General features: G+C 41.2%; 1 protein-coding gene across 1 annotated transcript in view; it reads left to right on the top strand.

Moving 5' to 3' along the window:
* znrf1 (zinc and ring finger 1) overlaps positions 1 to 24,417 on the top strand; it is a 61,014-nt gene extending 36,597 nt beyond the window's left edge. Inside the window, exons 2-5 of the mRNA XM_084363754.1 lie at positions 5,188 to 5,283; positions 19,344 to 19,449; positions 21,027 to 21,118; positions 22,621 to 24,417. Coding sequence (XP_084219880.1) covers positions 5,188 to 5,283; positions 19,344 to 19,449; positions 21,027 to 21,084 — 260 coding nt within the window. The 3' untranslated portion in view covers positions 21,085 to 21,118; positions 22,621 to 24,417. The remainder of the gene's footprint in view (positions 1 to 5,187; positions 5,284 to 19,343; positions 19,450 to 21,026; positions 21,119 to 22,620) is intronic.
* Positions 24,418 to 25,273: the final 856 nt, after the last annotated feature.

Raw genomic sequence — 25,273 nt, 5'->3', positions numbered from 1 at the left:
GGTTCAAAATATTGAAACTACATGCAGAATTTTATTAGATATTTGCTTAAATGACAACACACAGCGCCAATAAACATAAATCAAATCTTCCTTCTCTCCCCATATATCACGGTAGAGTTGCAAAAACAGAATTCTGGATATTTCAGAAATGTACATTAAAATCTGTTTCCTCAGCAGCAGTCAGTATGAAAACGGTGGACCATCACTCTCTTCTGTGTTATTTTGTATAAAGCGTCCCGTGGCTGCTGATGATAAAAGTGCTGTGTGCCGTTTTCTGACATCACCTGCAGTCCATAGCTTTGACAGTAGAGAGAAATATTTGAGAGAAATGTGCCAGTTTGACATAAAACGAATCCTGTACAGTTCAGGGTTACCGGCACAAGTTGCTCATACACACACACACGCTTGTGCACACATACACACACTCCCACATAGGCACCACGATAATTAATTTATGATCCAGTCCTATGATTTATTTTTGTCCCTATCTGACCTTATGCGCTCCTTGAATATGAAAAGTCCTCCAGGATTTGTGGTGCTTGGCTGAGTCAAAGGCAAACACACACACACACACACACACACACACACACACACACACACACACACACACACACACACACACACACCTCCTGGAGTCCTGCTGGACCATGTATCATAACCCTTCATTTCTCCTCAAATGCCTGCGCCTCTCACCTTCCTTCTGCACTTCTTCTTCACTCATTTCCTCCATCTCTCTCTCTCTCTCTCTCTCTCTCTGCTCGTCCCTATGGAGCATCTGAAAATAGCAGCCAAGGGAAAAGTGGGTCAGCTGCCATGAGGGGGGGGGGGGGTCTGTGTATAGTGAATGTATCTGTGTGTAACTTACAAATTGTCAAGCTACTGTACCTCTGTATCTTACATTTTGAGGCTTTTTATAAACTGATGTGCAACATTTCAAAGATAACCCGCTGATAGTGTTTGCTGAGTTCTTTAAGTACTGTAGGCACCACACACAGTATGTGACACACTGCAGGTTTGCAGTTTTTTAACGCATTTTTCCACTTTTCTCGTGAAAATAGAAGTATTAGACACATAAACACCCATTAATATTTTAATCTGTTAGTGTACAAAATGGACATGAATGAAATTAGGGAGAAATGTCACAATTTTATTTGTCTGAGATCCGGTCATATCCAGTTTGCATGATATTAAAGAGATTCGCCTTCTATCAGAGAAGCTGGAACCAGTTGATTGTTAAAAATGCTCTATATTACTTTTCTGTCATTGACTTATTGGTTAACTGTCTATCATGAATTTGTTAACATAATCATTTCTGAACTAATATTTTGTCCATCTCATTAAAGACAAGCATTTCTTTATAATAAGCTCTAAGTCCGTGACCTCTGGTCAGAGTCTACAAGGGTATCAGGCTGAACTAACCCTGATTTGCCCCTCCTGACAAGAGACAGAGGAGAAATCTGGTCTGGGAGAATGGTCGGTCCCGAAGGTTGCCCCGAAAAATATCAAAAGGTGTTGGATGTCTATAGGATTCAAAATCTGCACAACCACGACTGTCATTAAGTCTGTACTTTCATAATCGCCAATAAGAAAGATATCCTAGAGCAGCTGATGGTGTTGCCAAGCAATGGTAAACAACCCTAGCCCTTGAGGCTAACGTTAGCTAGCATACTACTGTTGACAGTTAATGAAACCAAGTTAAAATTAGGGGTAAAATGATTATGGACCCTGGCTAATTATCAGTGCCAATATTCAACATTTGTTTACATTTGAGATCACGTGGCAGAACTGACATGAGGTGCTGCTCGCTCCCCTGTTTATGTACGAGTAAGTTCCCTTTTTCAAACTGTTGAAAGCTTTTCTGGTCTACCGACGCTTCTCACATTCACTCATTCACACACACATTCAAACACTAATGGTAGAGACTGCCGTGCACGGTGGTGACCTGCTCATCAGGAGCGAAACAACCTCACAATATTTCTACGCTCAGTCATTCACACACACTCGCACACCAATGATACAGTCATCCTGAGCCATTTGGGGTTCAGTATGTTGCCCAAGGACGCTTTGACATGCAGCCAGAGCCAGGGATCAAACGCACAGAGACAAATGTGCATTATGGGAACTGTAGGATCCAGTTTAGCCCTTACTACAGACTAAAAGTCATGATATCTCTGCCTCTGCTGCACAGATTTTGAATACTCATTTCTAATTTGTGTCTTCCAACCATAGAATATTATCACTGTCGTACCCCTTTAAGTTCAAGTACATTTCTTTATACAACCCTTTACTGCAAACAGGTGTCAGAGACAAGACGAGGACAGGAAGTAAAAAAGAAAGGACAGAAAAACATCAGGACAAAACAAACTAATAGACCTGCAGTAATAATACTGTCAGCGGCACCACCTACCTGAGAACTGCAAAGTGTGCAAATCCCCACAGAGATGCAGTCGAACCCTCAAAGGACAAAAGTGTTCTCATAGAAAATCTCAAAGGAAGCCCGCTGGCAGTGGTGCTGGTTATATATTTGTCAATCCCATTATACCACCACATGATTGGGGAACACGTAAGAACTGTCTGGTCACAGTAGATGCTGTAAACCCAGCAAGACTGTGGCTTTAATTTTTAATATAATCAGTGAAAACCAAAAAAGAGACTTGTGTGTGTGTGTGAGGACGTCAGTGTACTGAGGCTTCAAAACAGAATTTGCACAATGAAGCTTGTACATTTTTTAAGAGCTTGTTAATAACGTGATTTGCATAATGAGTACACAAGGAGTTTTAAGTAATCAGGGCACTAAAATACATCACAATCTGGACTTCTGTTTAGAGCCAAGGATTGCTGCCGTTTTGACTGGAAGTGTCCTTTATCGCAGAGCAGTCGTGTCTGTTTTCAGTTTGTGCAAACTCGTCTCATGTGGCCCAGTGGTTGATCTAATTATCTGTTATGTGTTAAACTAATACAGTTAGGCCTAATGGGTCCCATCTAAACAGCACAGGAGGGGGCTGCTGAGATGGCTCCCACGTTATAAAACATCGGATAGAGGTAGTGTGTGAGAGGAAATATGTGCCCTCCAGAACGACACACAGAGGAGTTTTCTGATCTGGTCGTCATCGACAGGACGACATCTTTTGTCTCAATTTCTTTATAACATGAAGAAGACTGTTGGTTAGGTTAGGGAAAGATCACTAGGGTTGTTGTGGTTATTCCTTTTTTAAGGTTGGGGACCTTCGTCATTGACTGTTGGTTGGAAAAACTTTTTGGGTGAATTTTAATCTGCCCATGTCCAATTTGCTTCTCTGTGTTGACATGCTTTTTCCAAAATGTACTGAACACACCTCAAAGTTCTACCCAAGCTAATATGAGGATTCACAAGTTAGATAAAGTGTGTATCTTCTTCCTGGTAGTTGTGTGTATTCGGTGTTGACTGGTATGTTTTATTCAGGGCCGATACCTACACTGATTACTGATAACGAAGGAGACCAATAACCGATATATGAAAGCGATATGCATTTGTACTGAAAATCAAAGTTGGGAATAACCAGTTAATGTAACAAACTTTACTCAGGTAATGTACAAAAGTACAGTTTTGAGTTTTTCCATTTTCTTCTACTTAATATTTCCACTCCACTAAATGTATTTGATAACTTTAGTTACTGGTTACTTTGCAGATTCAGATTATTCAGTGTTGATAGACTATCACTTCTGATGACTAATCAATCACATAGTGTTGTGGGCGGGAAAATGAGCGAGACCACAGAGTGGTGACTACAGACACAGAAAGGATGCTGCATCGGAGCCAAAGTATCGCATTTTCAAATTGATTTATTATATCAGCAGTCAAACACAAAAAACACAGATACTGATAATCAGAAAAAATGCTGAAAGCGGCCCCCAATGATCGGTCAGGCCGATAATCGGTCCATCCCTAGCATGTAGGATTGAATGTGTTGTGTCCTGGCAACAAAACCACATGTTGATCCTTCTGCTGTGCTAATAATGGAAACATCTGAACCTAATATTTAAATATAGCATGTTCCAACAAATTACAACTTTTCTGTTGGTCCTGTAGGATAGCTTACTTCAGTATATATAAACATGTTGAATGCTCAGTATACAAACTACAGTAGCTGTAAAATGCACACAGGTCTACAGACACACACAACACATTAAAGAGCAATGATTGCCACTCAAAAGTAGCTGACCTGACTTTGTTGTATCGCCTGTATTTATTCTCAAATCACTGACCTGACCTTTAGATCTTGCTTCACGTAAAGAAGCAGTTCAGCATTGCAGCATTCTCCTAAACAGCTGAAGTAGATGGGGACTTGTTTTAAAACGCTAAAAAAGCCCGACTGAAAAATAAATATCAAATGGCTCCATGAAGCTCGTCCAGTGTAATCCAAGTCTGTGGAAGCACCAAGTTCCCAAATTGATTTGAAAAGACATTATTTTCTGAAGCCAAACTCGTCACTGTAGCTACTGAGCTAAAAGTGTTAAAGCTCACATCGTGATGCATGCGCATTGAAGTAGTTCCTATATGGCACTCCATCATGTTTTTACCATTGGAAGCCACCCTAGAGGACACTTTATCATCAGGACACCGTAGATGTTTTTTGAACAACCCCCACCTCCTCCCCCAACTAGCGTCTAAATATCTTTTTCAGAATAATTGAAAATGAGAAAAGCAACTGAATGCTTCACACCACATTTTAATATTTTTCTTTCGTTTTATCTGCCAAATAGTTTTGAATTTTAGCAATCAATGTGACTTTGTTTCCATCCAGGCTGCTCTGTGCTTCATATCACAGACTCCAACCCCCGTTTGTCAAGGTTTGTCATTAGATGGGATCCAGGGACCCTGAAGAAAAACAGCAACACTTAAGTGGTCTGGTGATGGGTGATTTATCATCAGGGCTGCTAGACTTTAAATCATCACCTCAGAAGATGAATGGTTATCACTACTTAAATCTGAAACACATTTTTCATTTGTCTCTTATGTAAAGACATCTTTAAAAAAACAAAACAAACGACCTTCTTGGAATATGCTTTGTAATGATGCTAAAGGCTGTCAGCTGGGTCAAAGACGGTATACAAGTACAGATCACGATGAAGATGATACTTGTTTATTTTAGAGGTATGGGTGTACATTTGTATTTTCACTGATCTCTTCTCTGCTTTTCTTTCTAGGATTCAAGTGTCCTGTCTGCTCCAAGTCTGTGGCGTCCAATGAAATGGAAGTTCACTTCATCATGTGTCTCAGCAAGCCTCGCCTCTCCTACAATGGTATGGAAGGCTTTTACTTTTCTCTAGTTACCTTTACGTTATATGTCAGGAGGCTACTGTAGATCTGAAAGGAAAAGCCAGGCTCGCTGCTGTGCTGGTAAAAAATAAACAGATTTTTGCTCTGTTTTTTTTTTAATATGTATTTTTCCATATTTGTTGGTCTTCCCAATATTGTGCCAAGTCTCCAGTCACTGCTGCTGTGCTGATAAATATTCATCACAAGGTGGGTGGGTCTACAAGCTGACGCGTGTTGCTGAGCTGGTCCTTCCAAAGCGTGATAAATATGAATGAGGGAAATGAAGAAAATCATAAAAATTCTTAGAATGAGTTTACACAACCTGACATATTCAGTCATGCACTCTTGAAAATACAAACATAACCGAGCCTGCTAACATCCCTAATGGCAATCGACCCTTGTTGTAACATGTAACCTTTTAAGTTTCACAAGATGTTAGTGGTCCCATCTGGGGACATTATGTCTGTGTTTTGATTTAGCACCAACAGTGCAGTGTAAAGTGCAGGGACTCTTATAATATAACACATAACCTGTTTGATTTGGTTCAAGTAAGCCTAAAATAAAAAAAAAACCATTTGTTTCCAGCTTTTAATAACTAGGCCTTCCATGAGCTAGGTAGCTAGTTGTTGAATGCTAACACAAAACTGCAATTACTTTATATTTATGGCTTAATCTAAGTCTAATCTCTGGAGGTTTTGAGGTAGAGGCCATTGGAAAGGAAACTAGCGTGATGCATTCTTCTTTTTAGTACAAGTGAAAGGAAGATCCTCTGGCAAACTACAGTCCATATCACTGATCTGCTGGGGGAAAAAATAAATAACTGGATTCACAGCATTAGTAGGCCCTAGTGGCAGACATTGTGGCTGAAGGCCATCTTAAGAAACTTAAACTGCTAGTTTAGCAGCGAGTTCTGTTCCAAAAATCCCAGCAATTAGTGCAAATTAGACAGTCAGCACGGCTGCTCTTCCGGCTGGGGTGTTGGGAGGGACAAACAGAATAATGATACAACAGCAGATTAGAATTTATGAATAGATCAAGGAGGGCATCCAGGTGTCTTCTTCACACTGCTGCACAGTTCATTTTACTAAACAACTTCCAGATAAGAATTTATGGCACCTGAGTTTCTCGAAACCTTTCACGTCTTATTTGATATAATTTTGCAAATGAATCAGAGTGGATGAGTGCCAAAGAGAGAGAAGAAACGATTCTGTGATGCTGACCCTTCTGCTTTTAATACATATTGCCAAAAACGCTTGCAGTATAATTTTAGAACATATACTGCAATATGTAAATTGCATTTAGTGTGCGGTCATACAGGTCCGCCATCACCAACCTCGACGATCAGTGCTCAGCATGGTTTCACTGGGTTTCCACGTGATATCAAAAAGCCATGCTGTGTCACAGTGATGGGGTGTGGGAGCCAGACATGTCAGGCTCTTTTATTTTGCTTTATTGATCGTCTGTGTAGTGCTGCTTTGTGTTCCTCTGTTAGCTCATCCCTCACTGTCTCTACATGCTGCCCCACTCTGTTATTCAACCACCAGTTGACTGATTCGATTTCATGACCGCTAATCTATTACTCCCCAGTGTTTCATGTTTTGGGGGAATGAAACCTGCTGTGAGCCGCAGCGAATGTTGCAGGAATACAGCAAACTTTTGGGAATTTGTCTCAGCGGCTAGCCAGCCAATGAGCGATGAGATGCTGAAATCATTAGAAATATCACTGGATCCCTGGTTGTTTCATGTTCTAGTGCTCTATGCTAACGCTAAACAAAAGTTTTTTATGATATAGCATATATATATAAGCTGCTCGGGCTCTCTATCAAAACCAGTGTGTTGTACCGGGGGTTAGGCTGAGAGTTGAGTGCAGAGCCAGACCTTATGGAAGAATAAACACCTGGAGTCACATCAGATTTGGTTCTGATCCAGAGCCGTTAATTGACGGGAGGCTTTATCTTTGCTCCTGTTTATCAACCTGACTGCAGCAGTGATCTGCAGAGGTGACCTCCATTGTTGGGTGTTTATGTCTTGTCATTTACACTGCTGACTGGAGCTAGAGGGAGATGTACTGTACTTTGTGAAGGTCATGTTACAGAGTGGAGAGGGTAAAACGAAGAGAGAGAACCTCAGAGTCTCTGGTGAGTGCTGAGTTTAGTGAGAGGTTGACCTGAATTCATACAGTTAATGTACAGTAAAATAATCTGGCTGTTTGATGATCTTTGCTGATGATGACAATCTATTTGACACGACTCAGATAAAAATGTTCACAGACGAGTTAACGTTTCTATTCACTTGTCTTATTTTTCGACTACCTTCGTCACTCTCTGACTCTCTCCCAGAAGTTATAGTGACAGGTGACGACATTAAATGCACCGTTACTCTGAGTAAACTTGTGAATATCTCTCTTGAACATTGTTGGAAACATGTGGGATAATGTAAGTACACAACTCAACAAAATACATAACAAAGGTCTTACTTATATTGTTACGTGAAAGCCATATGCGGCTAGATGGATTTTGTAAGACTATTGCATGTGAAAGGTCATTAATGAAGCACTGTACTGTGGATCAATTTACCTTCAAACATCAAATACAACCTTCACCTCCTGTGGTTAAAGGAAAATGAGTCCCTGATAGCTCCAGCATTGATCTCCACAGACATGTTATACCAGGAATACAAGACTGATTATTGTGTCCATGTTCTCATCACTTAGAGATACGTTGACAGAGGGGACCATGTATCTATGATGTATTCTATCAAGATTGATGCCTGAATCCATCTGGAGTCTAATTTATAAACCAGTATAAAGACAGGCTTTGAGGCTTGGATTTATCACTTGCCACCATCTTTCACCATCAGCCTGTTGCTAAAGCTACCTCACAGCTGACAGGGAGTTAAAATAACTGCTGAGACCACTGTCTAACATATCTTAATATTGTAAGAGAAACATTCTTGAGAAAGCCTCTAGCTGCCATTAGTCGTGTCATATCTTGCATTTTTGTAAGGAACTGCCTTCAGCCTTGTGGGACCTCCTATGACACATCAAACTAAGAGCTCTTTGAGTGAGATCATATCTCTGAGGGTTTGATTCAGGTACTTAACAGATTTTTTTTTCAAGTTTGTCTTAAAACGATATTCGATGTTAGTCGACTAATGTCGAACTAATCAACTTATCAACCAATAATCAATTTGGGCCACAAAAGCTATCACTAAGATTCCTGTCTTGGCGAGCTATTAGACCATAGTCACACTTTTTCCTCTGGCATCACGGTCAGGGTGGGAGGCTCAAATGTTACACTGCTTTGTTCCAGGTTGTCCAATAAACAAAGGGAATCAACAAATTGTTAACATTTCACTGCTTTCTGATTGATCAGCAGTTGAAAACACAATAGATAGTTCAAATGAAGAGGGACACTGGGCCATATATTTCAAGGTTTAACAGCATATTTTAAAACCCTTTAGCTTCAGCTAGACGACAGCTAATATTAGCATTCAACCACTTCCTAGCTAACATTAGCCAACTGTTTGTTAGTGTTACACGGTACGATATGAAAAGCGAAATGCACTGGAGGTCGTCAAACAGTGGCCAATGGGTATTAACATTGTTGTTTTACCTTGAAATACGACCAAGGTCCCCGTGGAGTTTCACCCTCTGTTGTCTTTTCAGTTGCTGATCACTCAGGAAATGATTTGTCAGCTGCCCTACGTTTATACAACTTGCAACCTGGAACACAGCGCCATAATTAAACCATAAATTGAGCTTCCCACCCTTAGCGTGACATCAGAGGAAAATGGCCGCTGTGTGAATCTGGTCCGCTGGCACAAATGATCATCAGGGCACTGATACATTACTTACAGTGGGCTGAAGCATGCAAACATTCCCAAACTGCAGATGAGCTCTTTATCCTGATGATGGACACAAAATGCAGAAGAAATAGTCCTATTATTTATAATATCGAGGTATTTAAACGCTTCACCCTGTTTGCTGCTGCTTTTAATGGTTCATTCTGTCAGTCCATTTCAGCTGTAATGCATGAAATAAAGACCTGAATTTCACATTTTCAAAAGCTAAGTGCACCAGTAAGACTTAGAGGGAGATTTTGCTGACTTGCTGAAGAGGTTTCACCATCATTCATGTTTATTGTTACTCTGTGTCCATACTGATACTCAGGGCTATTTATGAATGAAATAAAACCGTACATAAAGAGACCAAAAAAAAAAAAGAGTCAGTGATACTGCTGCAGACACACTGTCTACATCCAGTCTACTGTTTATTTCCTCCAGCAGGCTGCTCTTTTAATTACGGCCTGACCTGCCACTCCTGGTTGCTCGGGGACACGTGATTGACAGCAGCCATGTCGTCTCATTGCCTCCAGCAACACGATGATTGACAGTTACTTGTTTGAGTGGAGACTCTGCACATGTACGTCTGCTCTGGAGCCTGAAGGTCACCTTGTAGAGCTCTGTGTTTCTGTGTGTGTATACATGGCAGGAACAGTGTTGCTGTGTGTTTCTAATGATAAGGTGAGCACACAGACTTAATCGTGTAAAGTTGTTAGAGGGAGGGAGAAGGAGGGAAGCCATTTTCAACACAGCTCCACAAATAGCAGTCAACTGGGCCCCCAAGGCCAGTGCAGTAAAATATAATGTAAGGTTGAAGCCTGCAGCTGAATTCGGACAGTGAGAGGAGAGAAGATTGAGTGACAGAGACAGAGAGAGGAGAGTGAAACTGTCTTAAGGAAGATGAGATCCAGAGTGATGGAGTACCCTGATGGCTGATAACGGTCGAGAGGAGAGAGGGTAAAAGGAGAAAGACTCCCATAATTCCTCTCTTCTTTTTTTTCTACAGCTCTGTCTGTCCTGTCACTCTTTATTTCCAGCAAATTACTCTCTCTCTCGTCCTGCCTCTGTCCCCCTCTCCTCCGTCAGTCTGTCTGTCTGTCCGGCTCTGTTCCCGCTGTGTAATCTCTCTGTAATTTCTCTCTGTCTTTTTTCCCTCCCTCTCCCTCTCTCTCTCTCTCTCTCTCTCTCTTTCTGTGTTCTCTTGGGTTTTTTGAGACCCACAAAACGGGCCGAGCTGCAGCTTATCTCGTTTCCCAGCATGCTCAGGGGTCTATTGTCAATCACCTGGGCCTACTGGCTGCCGCACATCAGCACATCTCTGAGCAAGGTCGTTACACATGCACACATTTACTGTACAATAGATGCAGGAATATAATCGGACTCCTATTAAAGAACCACAATGACTTTGGGGGAGTTTAACCCAACAGCCACTTTTCTCAATATGTAAGTATTAGCACCAAGCATACCTGCACATGTTAATGCAGTATAATAAAGTGTATTAAAGAGCTACAGTGTTGGTTTTTGATGTTTTAACCCATTAACTACACACTTAGTATAGATTGTGTTTATACAAAAAGTTTTCACATGCTTTTTCTACCCTCCCCTCAGCCCTGCCCTTCCATTGATTTCACTATGGTATGAAAATAAAGTTGCTAAGACTACGAACTTGGCTGAGGTGGGTAATCCCAGAGTGAATAAGTAGTGCACACAGGGTTTTATTATTATCACATGCTTATGCAGCTGCTAGCAGTGATTACCAGTTCTTGTTGTTGTGCTCAAGTTATCCTGGGCAACCTTTCATATAAATTCGACTGATTCAAATTTTGGGTTTTGCACAATGTTTACAGCATCTACAGTACATCTCGAAAATCTGATTATTGCAACTTGCACAGAGAGGTCACTTTCAGTCAGTTGTCTTTTTTTTGCTTTTTGCAGGAATAAAGAAATTGATTGAAACTGTCCTCAATTAAAAATTGATCAGGGTACTCATTTTTCGGCGGTATTGGCTGGCCCGAGTTGAAGTGCTCATGGGACTCCGTCACATGTCATCTGAGTCAGTGATGAAAGGTACCGCTTTTACAAGCTATGTTTGAAGACAAACAATAAGCAAAAACTGTGTAGGGGTCTTCACAGATCCATACATGTATTATAGATTTAGATACCATAGAAAAGATGGTGCCTGTTTAGTCCAATAAGAATTGCTTGCCTGGTGCATATGCCAAGAAAAGTTTCTAGCTTCTGAGTTCACCTCCTGGTTATGCGGCCCACTGAATGAATAGTAGATTCATGGTTTATTTCTGCTGTCCGACAGTCAACCAAGGACCCACTCAGTCCGGTATTCTGGTATTCAGTCTGGTATTCAGTCTCATCTGGTCTTGGAGGGTCCAGTTATACCATTGTGGGTCTCTGGTCTGTCTATGATCTTTGGATGTAATGGTACACAGCAGTCAAAGTTTGATACAGTACGTATCTCAGTTTAGGGGTCACGATTGAGTACAAGTTTGGTACAATCGGAAAAAAGCTACAAAATCCTCAAATTCATTATTCTAGGTTACGTTATTTATTTTCAACAGACAGTAGTGTGCAGTAAGTTACAGTTTATTGTACTTAGTGTTGTTTATCTCCCCTGAGATAGTCAGAATAGTCGATTAGTTGGAATAGTAGACGCCGACGTGTTTCCACTCACATACAACAGTCAAACAGCACCGACACACCGTCCTCGTCCGATCCACTGCTGATTAGAATGAAGAGGGCGGGTCGCCTAGCTCTGGTGTCTCTGCTGAACTCAACATAGGGTATCATTAATCACAGTGTCTTCCTCTTTGTCATGTTTTATCGTATCTTATTCTCCTGCTGTTGCTTTTTATGTTTAATGGCAGCTGGAAAACATCTTTTAGGTGCATTACTGCCACCTACCGGATAGGAGTGCGGATCAGGACGGTTATACTCTCGCCCACTGACGCATGCTTTTGCTATAGTCAGACATATTCTTTGTCTGACTGCATAAACTGATCAGAGACGTCTGTACTGTACTCATGTACTGTTGCACCTCTTCTATGATCATGTATAAATAATAATATAATAATATAATCATAAAGCAGAAAGAAGACATGTTGCTACTTTATTAGACAGTGGCTGTTCATTTACTGGTGGCACTGCTGCCAATGATGGTGTTGTCTCTCTATTTGGGTCTGTTAAAGGATTTTACTGAGTATGCATAATGGGAATTGTAGGATACAGCACTTTTGGAAGCCATACTGCATCGATTTTGATGGTTGTTTTTAAAATCTGTCTTTCACAAGTCCTAAACTGTGTGGAAGTGCTACTAAATCACTGTGCTATGTGACTGTTATCGTCCTTTATATCTGTCCTTAAGGTGTGGTGTGGTTACGAACCGCTTATTTACTATAGTGTGAGACACTGAGAGACTCTCCTGAGATTCTCCTTCTATTCAAATAACAACTAGGTGAAATAACTTCACAAATGTGACACTAAATGCCCCATTTTTGCTTCTCTGAATGAGTACAAAGTCACACATTTCTTGTACAAATCTAAATCTAAATGCTCAGATTGAATGAAAGCACATAAACCAAATGTGTTATTCATGTCTCTGTCCTTGCTAACTTGTCTGCACTGCGTGTGTTGGAGTCTGTGAAGCAGGTGAGGGTTATAGGTAGCACACTGAGTCCACGTGAGCTGACCACTAGATCTTTTCTGGGCTTCGACTCTGCATGATGATATTTTAATGCCTCTAACTAAATATAGCCCCTCGCACAGAGGGGGAGAGGGGGCCACATGCACACATCGAAGCCAGGAGGATGGTATGGAGACACAGAAAGCCAGAGAGTGTTTGTCACTGAGAGAGGAAGGTATAGAGAAAGGTGAGGGACATGGAGTTTGCCTCTTGCCACTGAGGTCAATGGAGGACACTGATAGAGACAAGAAAGAGGGAATTGAGGGCTGTGATTCAGAGAGGCAAAGAGCGACTCCTCTAACTCATAATTGATGTGAAGGTGTTGGATGCCAAACGTCTGTTGGCAAGTCAGCAAGCAGGCGGGAGAGGAGGGAGCTGATGATTAAGAGAGCCGGGAAAGTCTGTGTGACCTGAGAGCACACATGCAGAGTTTTACACGTACCTCTTCCCGTCGCTTCAGATTCTGGTCATATTCTCATTTGTTGCATACGCCTCCGGATGTGGATTCAGTCAGTCAATCCATCTGTTCATCTGCGTCCGCTCAGCTCTTCGGTCCAGAGAAGGATATCTTGGCAGCTGCTGACAGTTTGCTATTACATTTAGGGTATATTCATGATACCCAGAGGATCAAACCTAATGACTCTGGTGACCCGCTGTCCTTTCCTCAAGTACATTTAGATGGCTAAATTCCCTACTTGTGCACAAGAACTGATAAAATATAACAGGAGGATTTCCATGAAACTTACTGAGCATGTTCCCCACAGAGCAAGCTGGAGCGTAGCATTTTTATGTTACACTCCATAAATGTTCCTCTACAGCCCTCCTTGGCAGAACATTACTACTTGAGCATGGGAGGATGAAACACAACTCTAAATTAATGTTGCTGTATGTGCTGGATCTGTAACCAGGCAACTGTCTGCCAACACATTTCCCATAACAACTTCATAAGGTGATGATATGTGAATTTAGTGTTACTACATGTCTCATAATCATCACAGGATTTTTACTTAAATTTTTACTCTTTAACTACCATGAACTTTTCTCCAACGCAACCTTCAAGACAGACATTGAACAGACACAATCTGAGACTTTACTCCCAACAACAACAGTCATTTCAGCAAGTCGCACAAAATATTTATGTTGACGTTTAAGTGACGAGCAGAAGGAAGAAGTCGGGTAATGTTATCGAACAACAAAACATCAATCTCTATGATGCTCTATGAAACTGTTACAGAGCAACAACATGTCCCACTCTATGGCATTATGAAGTTGTCATAGAGCAACAAAATGTTGGACTCCATGGTGCTCCATGAAGTTGTTATAGAGCAACAAAACATCTATGATGCTCTATGAGGGTTGTTATAGAGCAACAAAACATCAGACTCTATGTCGCTCTACAAAGTTGTTATAGAGCAACAAAATGTTGGACTCTGATGGTCCATGAAATACTGTAGTTATTGTAGAGCAACAAATTATCGGACACTATGACTCCAAGAACTTGTTATAGAGCAACAAAACGCTGGACTGTATGACACTATGAACGTGTTATAGAGCAACATATTGTCTATGATGCTCCATGAAGTTGTTTTAGAGCAACAAAACGTCGGACTCTGACACTGAAGTTGTTTCCTTTTCCATTCAACAGATCAGCTATATTGGTTTTTTTAAAGCTTGTCCATGATTGTTCCATAACAAAGGTCCCTTAACCTTAACATTGTAGTAATTTCTAACCAAATCTCAGTCTTTCGCTAAACCTAACCACATTGTTTTAGTGCTTAAACCTAAACAAACCCTAACCATAGCGTTGTCACATAATAAAACTGTCCTTTAAGAGATCTTTGATCAACAACGCTGTTTGTTTAGGAACAGAATTCAGAAACAATTTCAGTTAAACATTGCAGCACCAGCAAGTATTTAAACCATTCATCTGATCTTTAGTGGAGTATAGTATGGTGTAATGCAATGACCTGATTTCAGCTCCAGGAAACTGGATATCAGGTCACGTGCTGGTTCATAAGGGGGTAAAAGCTCACTAATGTACCTTCAAGATCACAAAAGTCCTTTTAGATGATCGATAAAATCTTAAAATCAGCTCTAAAGTTCACTGTACCTCTGCTAGAACAGTGTTGATACACTCTTATCTGATCCAGTTAAAAGCCTTGCAGCTGCAATTTATACTGCAATCGATGTAGAGAGTTTTTGGCTGAGGTAGGACTATGATGAGTTGGGACTCTAACTTTATCCAGATGACCTCATTTTTAAAGCATTTCACAGGTGAGGAAAACAAGATTGAACAACCCTCTTCACCTGATTATTAAAGCCGAGGTCAGATGTTGACTTTAGATTTAATACACTCTGCACCCGCCATCAAACGGGAACAATCGTGTCTCTTAAAGGACTCTGCAGACTTTTTGGAAGTTGATTAATCTCTGAGTGCTTCCGGGTTGGATTTGTATGCTAAGGATATTTGAGGAGAAGGAAGAGGAGGAGTAGAGCAGCTCTATTGTTATCAGTGTATGTAGATTCCTGAGATTTAATCCGGAGCACTCTGTCGGAGAGATGCTGGGTGACAGAGGGCGGCGGGATGGAGGGATGTGCTACAGAGAACAATGGAATAAAGGAGAGGGGTCAGAAGAGGAGAGAGAGATAGATAAAGGGAGGGAGGGAGGAGAGCGGGGTTATGGGAGTTTGTTGTGGAACTAAGCTGATTTGCAGTCAGAGCATATGTCTTCTGTCTCTCGTTCTGTCTCTACCCCCTCTCCTTATCTGTCCCACGTTCGTTCTATCTATCTATCTATCTATCTATCTATCTATCTATCAGATTCTTATTCAGTCAGCATTTCTTTCTTTAGCTTGAATAATCTTCTTGGACAGCATTCATGTTTCATTTGACAGATAGGAAAGAATGTCTACTATCATTCTGGCACATCCTCAAAACTGAGTTTTTTTTTACTACCAGGGCAATAATGTGTGACATTTTCACATGAGTTAATGTTAATGTTGGCTCACTCTTTGGTAGTGCGACGGTTTATCCAGTTGAATGAGGTGCATGTATTTGAATGCTGTCACTTGACTTTTAATTATATTATTTTTTTTAAATCTTTGATCTATGTACTGTAGTCACTGAAAAAAGTAATTATGCATAGATGCGGACTTAATTACATGTAAATTCCCCATCTAATTCTATTACATACATACATATTACAATATAAATTGTCACATTTAATGCAAAGTTTTTTTTCTATCACGTTGAGCCAGTGTGAATAAATCTGATTAAGTTCAATTTATTCTAAGTTTATGGGTTTATTCAATCATTACTCTGGAACTTCAACATAAACATAATGTGTTTTTGAAGCGTTTATTTTTCAAGTATTCAACATTAATGTAATGCATTTCAAATGTGTCTCCTGTATTAATCACACATCCGGATATTTAATTTATTCACATTGACTCAACATGATTGAAACACTTTGTATTAAATGTGACCCTTTATATTGAACTCATGTAGTAAAATTAGATTGGAACTGTGGCCCAAAAAGGAAACATATGGTGACGTACTGCAAAGTCACTTAGAATTGTACTTCAGAAGGTGGTTTGGTTTAATCCCAGAAGCCATCAGGCTCGTGAACAACCTCATGGTGCCTTTGTGGTCTGGGATACTGTTGGTAAGTAGTGAGGTGGCAAGCAGCCTCAACTTTAACCCACTCGCCAGAAAAAGTGTTGGTATGGTCCTTCAAACCATGGATAAGATTAAGATTTATTTATTTATTCATGCTACTTTACGTTTCTTAAGGTTTACTTTTCAATTGTATGTTGTGACACAATGTGTATGATCTGGTTAGGTTTAGGCACATGAAACACTTGGTTAGGTTTCTAAAAATATCCAGTGGTTTCACGCTTACAAATGTTGAACGCAGCCTCGAACTGCGGTCACTGGCTGGGTAGCCTCTACGCCTGCACCACCATCCCCTCCTGATATGAAAGTCAGCTAACAAACTTGCAATGCGAATGTGAGATGATACATAATGTAGAGTCAGTATAGTACAGTACGTAGCTTATGACACATACGTGAGTGTATCAGTGGTTTGCACTAATGTTAACTGCCACCATTTTATTCTGGCAAACCAGTTTGTTCAAACCAGCTTTCCTCAAATAACAACTTAAAAAGGGAATCAGATATTTTGAATTGGATTGCGTACCTAAAGTGTGTGAACAAACAAAGGGAAGCAGCGACAGACAGCTAAAGGAGGACAATACGCCCAGTCACTTCAACAACAAAGATGACACGCCAAAAAAAAAAAAAAAGGCAGATAATTGGTGACAAGCTGCGACCAGCTTGCCTCTTAATTGACTCACTGTGGATTACAGGCTGGGGTTTCTGCTGCTGCTTTACCAGCCAGCCAATCTCAAAGTGGAGCAGCAGCCAGGCTGCAGAGTCTTTGTAGCCCTGCCCCACAGTGACAGATGTGAAATGAGGTGTTGTGAAATAACATGTCGTACTATATCATCTGCTACATTTCAGGTTCACAGTTCAAAGCTGTAATTGTTACATACAGTACATTTATGCTCAGTGTGTTAGACAACATACTGTGTACAAGTCCATGGTTTCCTGCAGGTATTTCTTTCTGTACGGTTGTTTGCATATCATGCTGCAGAGGATACATGTGGCCTATTAAATGTGTGCACTTGGTATTCTCTTGACCATATGCGGATCAAAAAACCTTATGGGCTAGTGTCAGACCAGCTCGGGAATGTGACTTACCGTAGGAACAGATGAACACTTACACTAACGTTCATCCTGAAATGTGTAAAATGTCATCCCAGCCCTGACACTCTTGGTCGTGTTCTTTGGTCATGCCAATCTTTGGAGGGATGTTTAAAGCGTCTTTTCCTCACATACAGTATGTGGGCATCAAACAAAGGTCAGTACCTATATTGCTTTGTTTGAGGTGCCTCTTTCAGGGAACAGATTCAAGAGTGACCGACATTATGACTCTCTGGTAGTAAGTTGGTGAGTGTGCAGGACAGAGACAGCTATGGATATAACATGAATGTTTAGTTTGAGTTACAAGTCGTCAGAATATAAATGCTACAGCTGAAGCTGAAGAAGCCCAGCTAGCAACAACTTCTGCCCAAAGAAAGCTGGCTCAGTCTGTTACTGTCAGACATGTCATAAATAATGACTTCATTCATTGTTTTTATGCCTCCATATTAGCAAAAGCTGTGGCCGGGGGCATCATATTTTTGGATTATCTGTATGTCCATACGTCCCATTCTTGTAAACATGACAACTCAGAAACACCTTGAGGGAATTCCTTCATATTTGGCACAAACATCCTCTTGGTCTTGGACTTGGGCTAATGTCAAATGTCACAGTCACTGTGACCTGACAGAACATGTTTTTGGCCACAAATGTCTAGTATGATAAAATTATGACATTTTCTATCCAAAAGGTCAAAGGTCAACTTCGCTGTAACATCATAATGTTCTGCAAAACACTGTTCTGGCCATTATTCAACATCATAACTCAGGAACAGACGGGGAGATTGTGAACATATTTTCACATTTGGTCAGATACAGACTTGGCGACACCGATCTTGAAACTGTGCTGATTGTAAAGATCTTCTGTGCTGCTGCGTTGAATGTTTGTATGAAGAATTTATAGCTTCTTAGTGTTCTTCTACTATTAGCTTTATTGACCAGAAATGAGAACATCCAAGGAATTTGACATTTTTTCAGTCTCAGTGAACTTACACACTCATAGCCATACAGCAGGAGTCCAACAGAAGCTCATTGGTTTAGCTTCAGGTGATGAAGCTCAACATCAGGTATGGATGTGAACTGCAACTTGACTGCTCTGCGGCGTCACACAACCACAAGGTGGTAATTCTAGTTTAACTTTGTTTGTTGCTTATGTAGTCATGAATATCTAATGTTATAGAGAAATTTGTAAGATTTAAAGCCAAGTGTTCAGGGGCTTTTAAACTTGCTGTGCAGTAGTGTATATTACCTTATTTAGTTTTTCTTTCTTCCCAGCTCAGCCTTGACGACTATTAACTGAATGGAGAATATCTATTATGAAAAAAGAAACTCTATAAACTAAATTTGAAGTATTGACTTCCCTTATATACAGAGCATTCAAGACTTTTTAAGAGCCTATATTCATTACATTAAGTAGACGGGTGGAAATAAAAGTATTCAGTGGTGAATTTCCATATGATGAACACTGTTATTTTCCGAAGGGGAAACAGAGTCGAGGCTCCTAATTCATCTCAAAACTCCTGCTGGTGCATTTTCATTGGTACAAGCAGAAACAACCACTATATCTACTCTGTGTAATGCACCAACCGGCTCTCCTAACTGCTGTCTGCTGTGTTTGATATGCTGCTCGAGTCTGAAATTGTTGCTGTCTTTGGTGCATACTGATATATGTTCTGCTCTCTCTGTGTGCGTGTGTGTATGTGTGTGTGTCTGTGTGTGTGTGTGCGCGTGTACCTGCCACTTCAGATGATGTGTTGGCGAGGGATGCCGGTGAGTGTGTGATCTGTCTAGAGGAACTGCAGCAAGGGGACACCATAGCCAGACTGCCGTGCCTCTGCATTTACCACAAAAGGTGACACGCACGCACACACACACACACACACACACACACACATGCACACAGATTTGAATCACTGCCCGTTATATAATTTTGCACTTCTTCTAATTAAATCCACTTACTGCACTCCAATAAAAACATTCCTTAAAGATGGACAGGACTCGTTGCCTTTGATTTAGAGGTTATTCATATAATAACACTGGACAATGAAGGTGTTGCGTGTAGCGTTTCTGAACGTCCATACATCTCTGTCAGATTAGCTAACTGATAGCTGAGGATAATTACCGCAAACAAATGAGAGCAGGCTGCAGACAACTGACAGCTGCTAGTGTTTTTAGCAAGTCTTATAGCTGAGCGGGCATTACCCATCAACACCAGTGCTTCCTGTCACTTTAGATGATGTATAAAGATTAAAGAAGTAAAAACGAGCTCCCCTTGAGCAGCTTGCAACCTTTATGCAAAATATATTTTTTAATTTGTTATATGTAACGCTCTGATGGAGCTTTCTTGAGAAAATAAGTAAGTTTTTTGCGATATTAAAGTACATTTTGCTGGTCAAACCTCTGTAGTGTAACTCAAGTGACATGCAAGGCTTGTACTTGTAATGCGATTTTTCTAAATTGTGGTATTAGTACTGTTATTTAAAGCATCTTCTGTAGAAATTTGAATTTTGTGCGATTTGGCGGCCCCCGCCACTGTTTCTGAGCGTGACACGTGTTGTAAATACAAATCCACGTTTTTTGTAACCATTCTGTAAGGTTACGTGCAAACTACAAACACAACTCAGCATGTCATAACAGTGTTGAAGTCGACACGCACGCTCAAAGTTTGCACAAGGCTTGCACACAACTCAGAACAGTAACAGCATGTCGAGCTAATGTAACCTGAACCTGATGGTAACATGCTATCAGTTAAACCTCTGTTGAAATAGGCTGACCAGGCTGGTAATCAAAAACGGAATAAAAAAGCAAAAAGCAGTCACAGTTTGTGACTCAGTCGTTGCTGTGTGCGATGTGCTGCCGTACAGCGCTACTCACTTACAAACCTGCTCAACAAAGTGACATAGTGCAGAAGCAAGCAATAGGAGGGCGGACTGGCATAGACAGACACAGAGACACTATTCCTCGCTGTAACATTCAGATGATTTCAAGCTTTTATTTTGAGGTTAAAATAGTTACATAATGTTGCTTTGAGTGAAGGATTCTTCCTTCACACACAGATACTGACAGAGACGAGCGTTAAATGGTTCCATGGAAGTTAAATGCATATGTGAGTGAGCTGTAACGCTGCTGTTATGTTTCCCTCGGGGTCTCTTTTATGTATCCTATATTGTGTATGTACTGCTAATGTGGGAGTGCATGGAGGCCGTCCAGCATGCCTACGTGTTACTTTAGCAACAATCCTCTGTAGTACAGAATCCATTTAACACAACAGTACAGTTGAATTGATATCTTATGTTCACTCTTGCTTTATTATCGTTCAAGATTTATTCTTATTTCCTTTATTTGCATACAGTTCAAGTATTGAGGCAAAGTGTCCTCTGTGTTGTACAGACAATAACTTACTGCCTGTGTGTCTGTGTGTATCTGTAGCTGTATAGACTCATGGTTTGAGATCAATCGGTCCTGCCCCGAACACCCCTCTGACTGACTGACCACCACGGCCACAATGAATACTGTTCAAGGTGAGACACACAGCACATACACACGGCTGTCTGAATGCTAATTATCGCCAGATAAGACTGTGCATGTAAACCAGTGTAAAGAAGCTCGTATTGGCTTCTCATTAAAATTCAGATGAGGTCCAGTCACTGACTTCCTCCATTGACAAGATGGATTGGATGCATTTGAGTGGATAGAAATGATAAATGAGAAGAAATGATCATTGCTGTGTTCGGGCAGACCTTAAACATAACCACATAGTTTAAAATTTTCAAGATGAAGATTTTAAATAATAGTAATAATATATTTATTTGTATATTATCCATGTACTGTACCTTGAAATTAAAATATTAATACTGTAACACGACTTAGACTGTACGGCCATGCTAGCAGCTCTGTGAGGCTTAACTCAGACACAGGAATGTTTTGAGATAATTGCCAACGTTAGCAACATTTTCACATTGACAGTGCAAGCTGATGTTTAACAGGTTCCATATTTGCATCGTTCATCATCTCAGAGTGCTCTTGTAAATAGCCAATGGCACAAACAGGACCGCTTGATACAGTTCAGCCCCTCAGAAAACCACATGCTCAGAGCAGTCAGTGATTTATGGACACTTAAAATGGCAGTCATGGCTAAATGTGGACTGAAGGGTTAAAAATAACTGAAATAATTCAACACATACGAGCAGAAAGGAGTGAGCTGTGTGTGTGTGTAATGTTACTTAACTGCTACTTCGTAGCCTACATTTCTGAAACCTTGTGGAGCTGCTCCTGTATGTTAGCTAGCTCACAGACCTGACTAACTGCCCTTTGGAGTCTGGTCAGATTTATGTTGATGTTGAGTGAGAGGATATAGTTCACTGAGCAGATTTACACAAAACTAAATGGCATTTGACCATTTTTACGACAAACTTTCTTGACCTGCAAAATGATCTTTTAAATTGACAAACATCATAATGTAATCCATGGCACAATTCAGATGGGATCAGAAATGTCTCTCACCACTGACTACAGTACAATTCTTTCTGAAATAAGGTCCCATGGAGCGCACCGGGCGGGGAGGGACTTCCTGTCTATAGCCAAGTCCCCACCATCATCCTGAGGGGTTAAAAAATGTGTCTTCCAAATGTCATTGCGATCCGTAATCACTCAGGGTCATAGAAGTGAGGCATGTCTACAAATGTTGTAACTCAGCCAGTGAGATATTTCACACTGAGTATGAACATTTGGACCTGGTTGTGGTGCTAAGAGAAAGGTCAGAGAATCACCAATCACTAGGATTCATCATCTGAGGACCATGAGTATCTGTGCAAAATGTCCTGGCAATCATGAGACACTGAGAGTCACGCTGCTAGCATGGCTAAAGATTACATTCAGCCTCATTTGTGGTGTGATAATACTGTTAAGGATGTTCAACATGAGTAAGATTATTTAAATGCTTGTTTTTCGATGGTAAATCCTCATGCTCATGGATAACTTTTGCTTCTATCTCTCTGTCTGTCTGTCTCCTCTCTGTCTCCAGGACGTCTCATTGTCCTGCCATGGATATCTGGACACAGACTCAACCAAATCTGATAAAACAATCAAAGCGATCAACACATACGTATCCTGAAAGAATCCATCATCCCAACCAAGATAATTATTCCTCGTGAACTGAACCAAAAAAAACGTGACCGTCAAACCATCGTACATTACAGGGCCCCTCCCGAGCCCTCCATTTTACGTCTGCTGAAGAGACTGCTTACAACTCCCCTGCCCTCCCTCCCACTCCCCCAGGCTAACAGAGCCCCCTCAAAGGGCTTCATCGGCCTCCACTCCCTCTCCAACTCAAGTGGCCATTTGCCTCCCTGACGCGCTCAGGTCCTCGCAGGCCTCCAGCAGCTGGCCTTCCATCTTGTATCTGGATCCAGGCCTGTCAGTCATTAGTGTCCAGCCCTCCCATGGCCTTAACTGGGGAGAGGAGAGAAAGCAGAGCAGAGTGGGGAGTGGGCACGAGGGAAGGAGACCACGCGAGAAAGGAGGAAGGCGACGAGGATGAGGAGGAAACTGACGCACGGAGGATTGCTGAGTTGCAGAAGCTTGCTTTGAGAAACAGACTTGTACATTATTCGGTGGGCCTCTCATCTCACAACAGGACTCCAACTCGGTGACCTCTCATTAAAGACTGGGTCCCGGTGTGCTTCTTTCTCATAGTTCCCGCCTCAGTTCTGCACCCCTCCTCGCCGATTTGACTCATAATAATCAAATCAAAAAGTCCCCAAAATGCTTCTTAGATCTGGTTTGTGCACACCTGGGCAGGCAGGGACGGATGGAGGGTTAAAAAAAAAAAATTGTAATAAGAAAACTGGGATGTCAGCTTGTCTTGTTTGTACAGGATGGAGGGGGGGATCTAAAGATGGACTGGGGGTGGAGAGGAGTGGAGAGGAGCGGTCTGAGCGTGCTCTCTGATTGGGAGGGAGGAAGGGGCCAGCAATGTAGTTTACGCTCCTACTGTGTAACATGTGTGTTTGGGATGCTCCAGTGTCAGGCTTCACCCGGTTTGTGTATGTACTGTGTGTGTGTGTGCGCGTGTGTGTGTGTGTGTGTGTGAGCTTGGAACCGTGACAGGATAGCTTTTGCTGAAGCCAAGTGTGTGTGTGTGTGTGTGTGCGTGAGTGTGTGTGAGACAGCGTGAAAGGTCAGTGTAGAGGGCTGACTGGGACAGTGCTGTGCGTGTCTGTGTATTGAAATGTTTACAGTCTAGATGTCCATGTTCCCTGTGCGTGCGACTGGCAGTCGTCCCTTTACTTTGCTGATGTTTACAGCTACAGAGAAGCGACATGACATATTGTAAATGACACACGTAACCTCTCTTGGTTCTTTCTTTTTAGATCTGCCAGAGTTTTCATGTGACCATGATTAGTCATTTTCTCGTGAGAGCCTCGAGCGCGAGAGCGTGTGTGTCTCCGTGCATATGACTGTTCGTGCATGTGTGTTGGAGTGTGTGATTCAAGAGGCACCTCTTGGTCTATGCTACTGTCAGTTCCCCACGTTGTGTTTCTGCTAGAGTAGGTCTGGCTGACTGTGACTGGAGACGTGAGCCACTCAGACCCGAAAAAGGACTCTGTAGTCCCACTGTGGATCCACTGGACGGGGCTTATTTATTCATTTGTTCATATTTAACAATATTTGTTTAATATTTCAATCATGTGAGGTGTTACTCACTCTTCAGAATGCCAAGAGCTGATGTATGAAGACTACTACGAATCAACATACAAACAAACTGCATTTACAACGCTACTGTAAACAAATGGTGGAATAAATTGTGCTAGATGACAGAGTCTATTTTCAGCTTTCATTCTGTGACCCAGAGACAACATACACATACTGACCAGCAGCATCGCACATCAATATCGGCAGATATTGGCGATATTGCCAATATCGGCAGATGATATCAGACATCCTATATATCGGCCAGGCTTTATTTATACACTAATGAAAACATAATTTCCATTTCTGCAAATAGATCCCCCTAAATCCTACACACTGGACCTTTAAGTCCCAGGGGAAAATAATCCATCTTTGAATCATCTCCCACTGTTACATCAGTCAGAAACGCTGAACACACTTCAGGAGTTATTTTGGGATTGAATGTGATGTATCCACTTTCTGTGTAACCCTATATCATTTAGTCATTTTACTACATTTCCCAGGATGCCATTTGACAGTTAACAAAGAAGAGGCTGTAGAAGGGATGCGTGTACATTACAGGTAAATGGGTACAACTATCTTCTGGTACAACAACTATGCTACAGGGAATGCCATAAATTGTGATGTAAAAGGATAATTTAACAACACTATCGGTTGATCTTACCGCCATCAGTTTAATTATGTCAACTTTTTCTCTGAAAAATCATGTTTTCAGTTTTCAGACGCCTTTGAACACTCCAAAACCCCGAAGTCTTAGCTGTCAGTGCGATGGAGAATGAGCCAGGGAAGAGACACAAGTGCAAATCAGAGCTGCAGTGATTTCAGAGCGCTTCAACACAGACTCCACGGCTGCTGTTTCATCTAAAATTGACCCAGAATTTAAATATAATCTTTAACCAGCTGAATTTTTTTTTCAGGTTTCTACAAAGTGAAACAGAATTTCTATGATAGGCGATGTTTAATGTCTCATACCAAAACACTTTGGA

The sequence above is a fragment of the Pagrus pagrus genome (assembly GCF_965226575.1).
Source record: "Pagrus pagrus genome assembly, chromosome: 10".
NCBI classification, from domain to species: Eukaryota; Metazoa; Chordata; class Actinopteri; order Spariformes; family Sparidae; genus Pagrus; species Pagrus pagrus.
The sequence above is the reverse complement of the archived record's forward strand: the minus strand, read 5'-3'. Positions and strand labels throughout refer to the sequence as shown.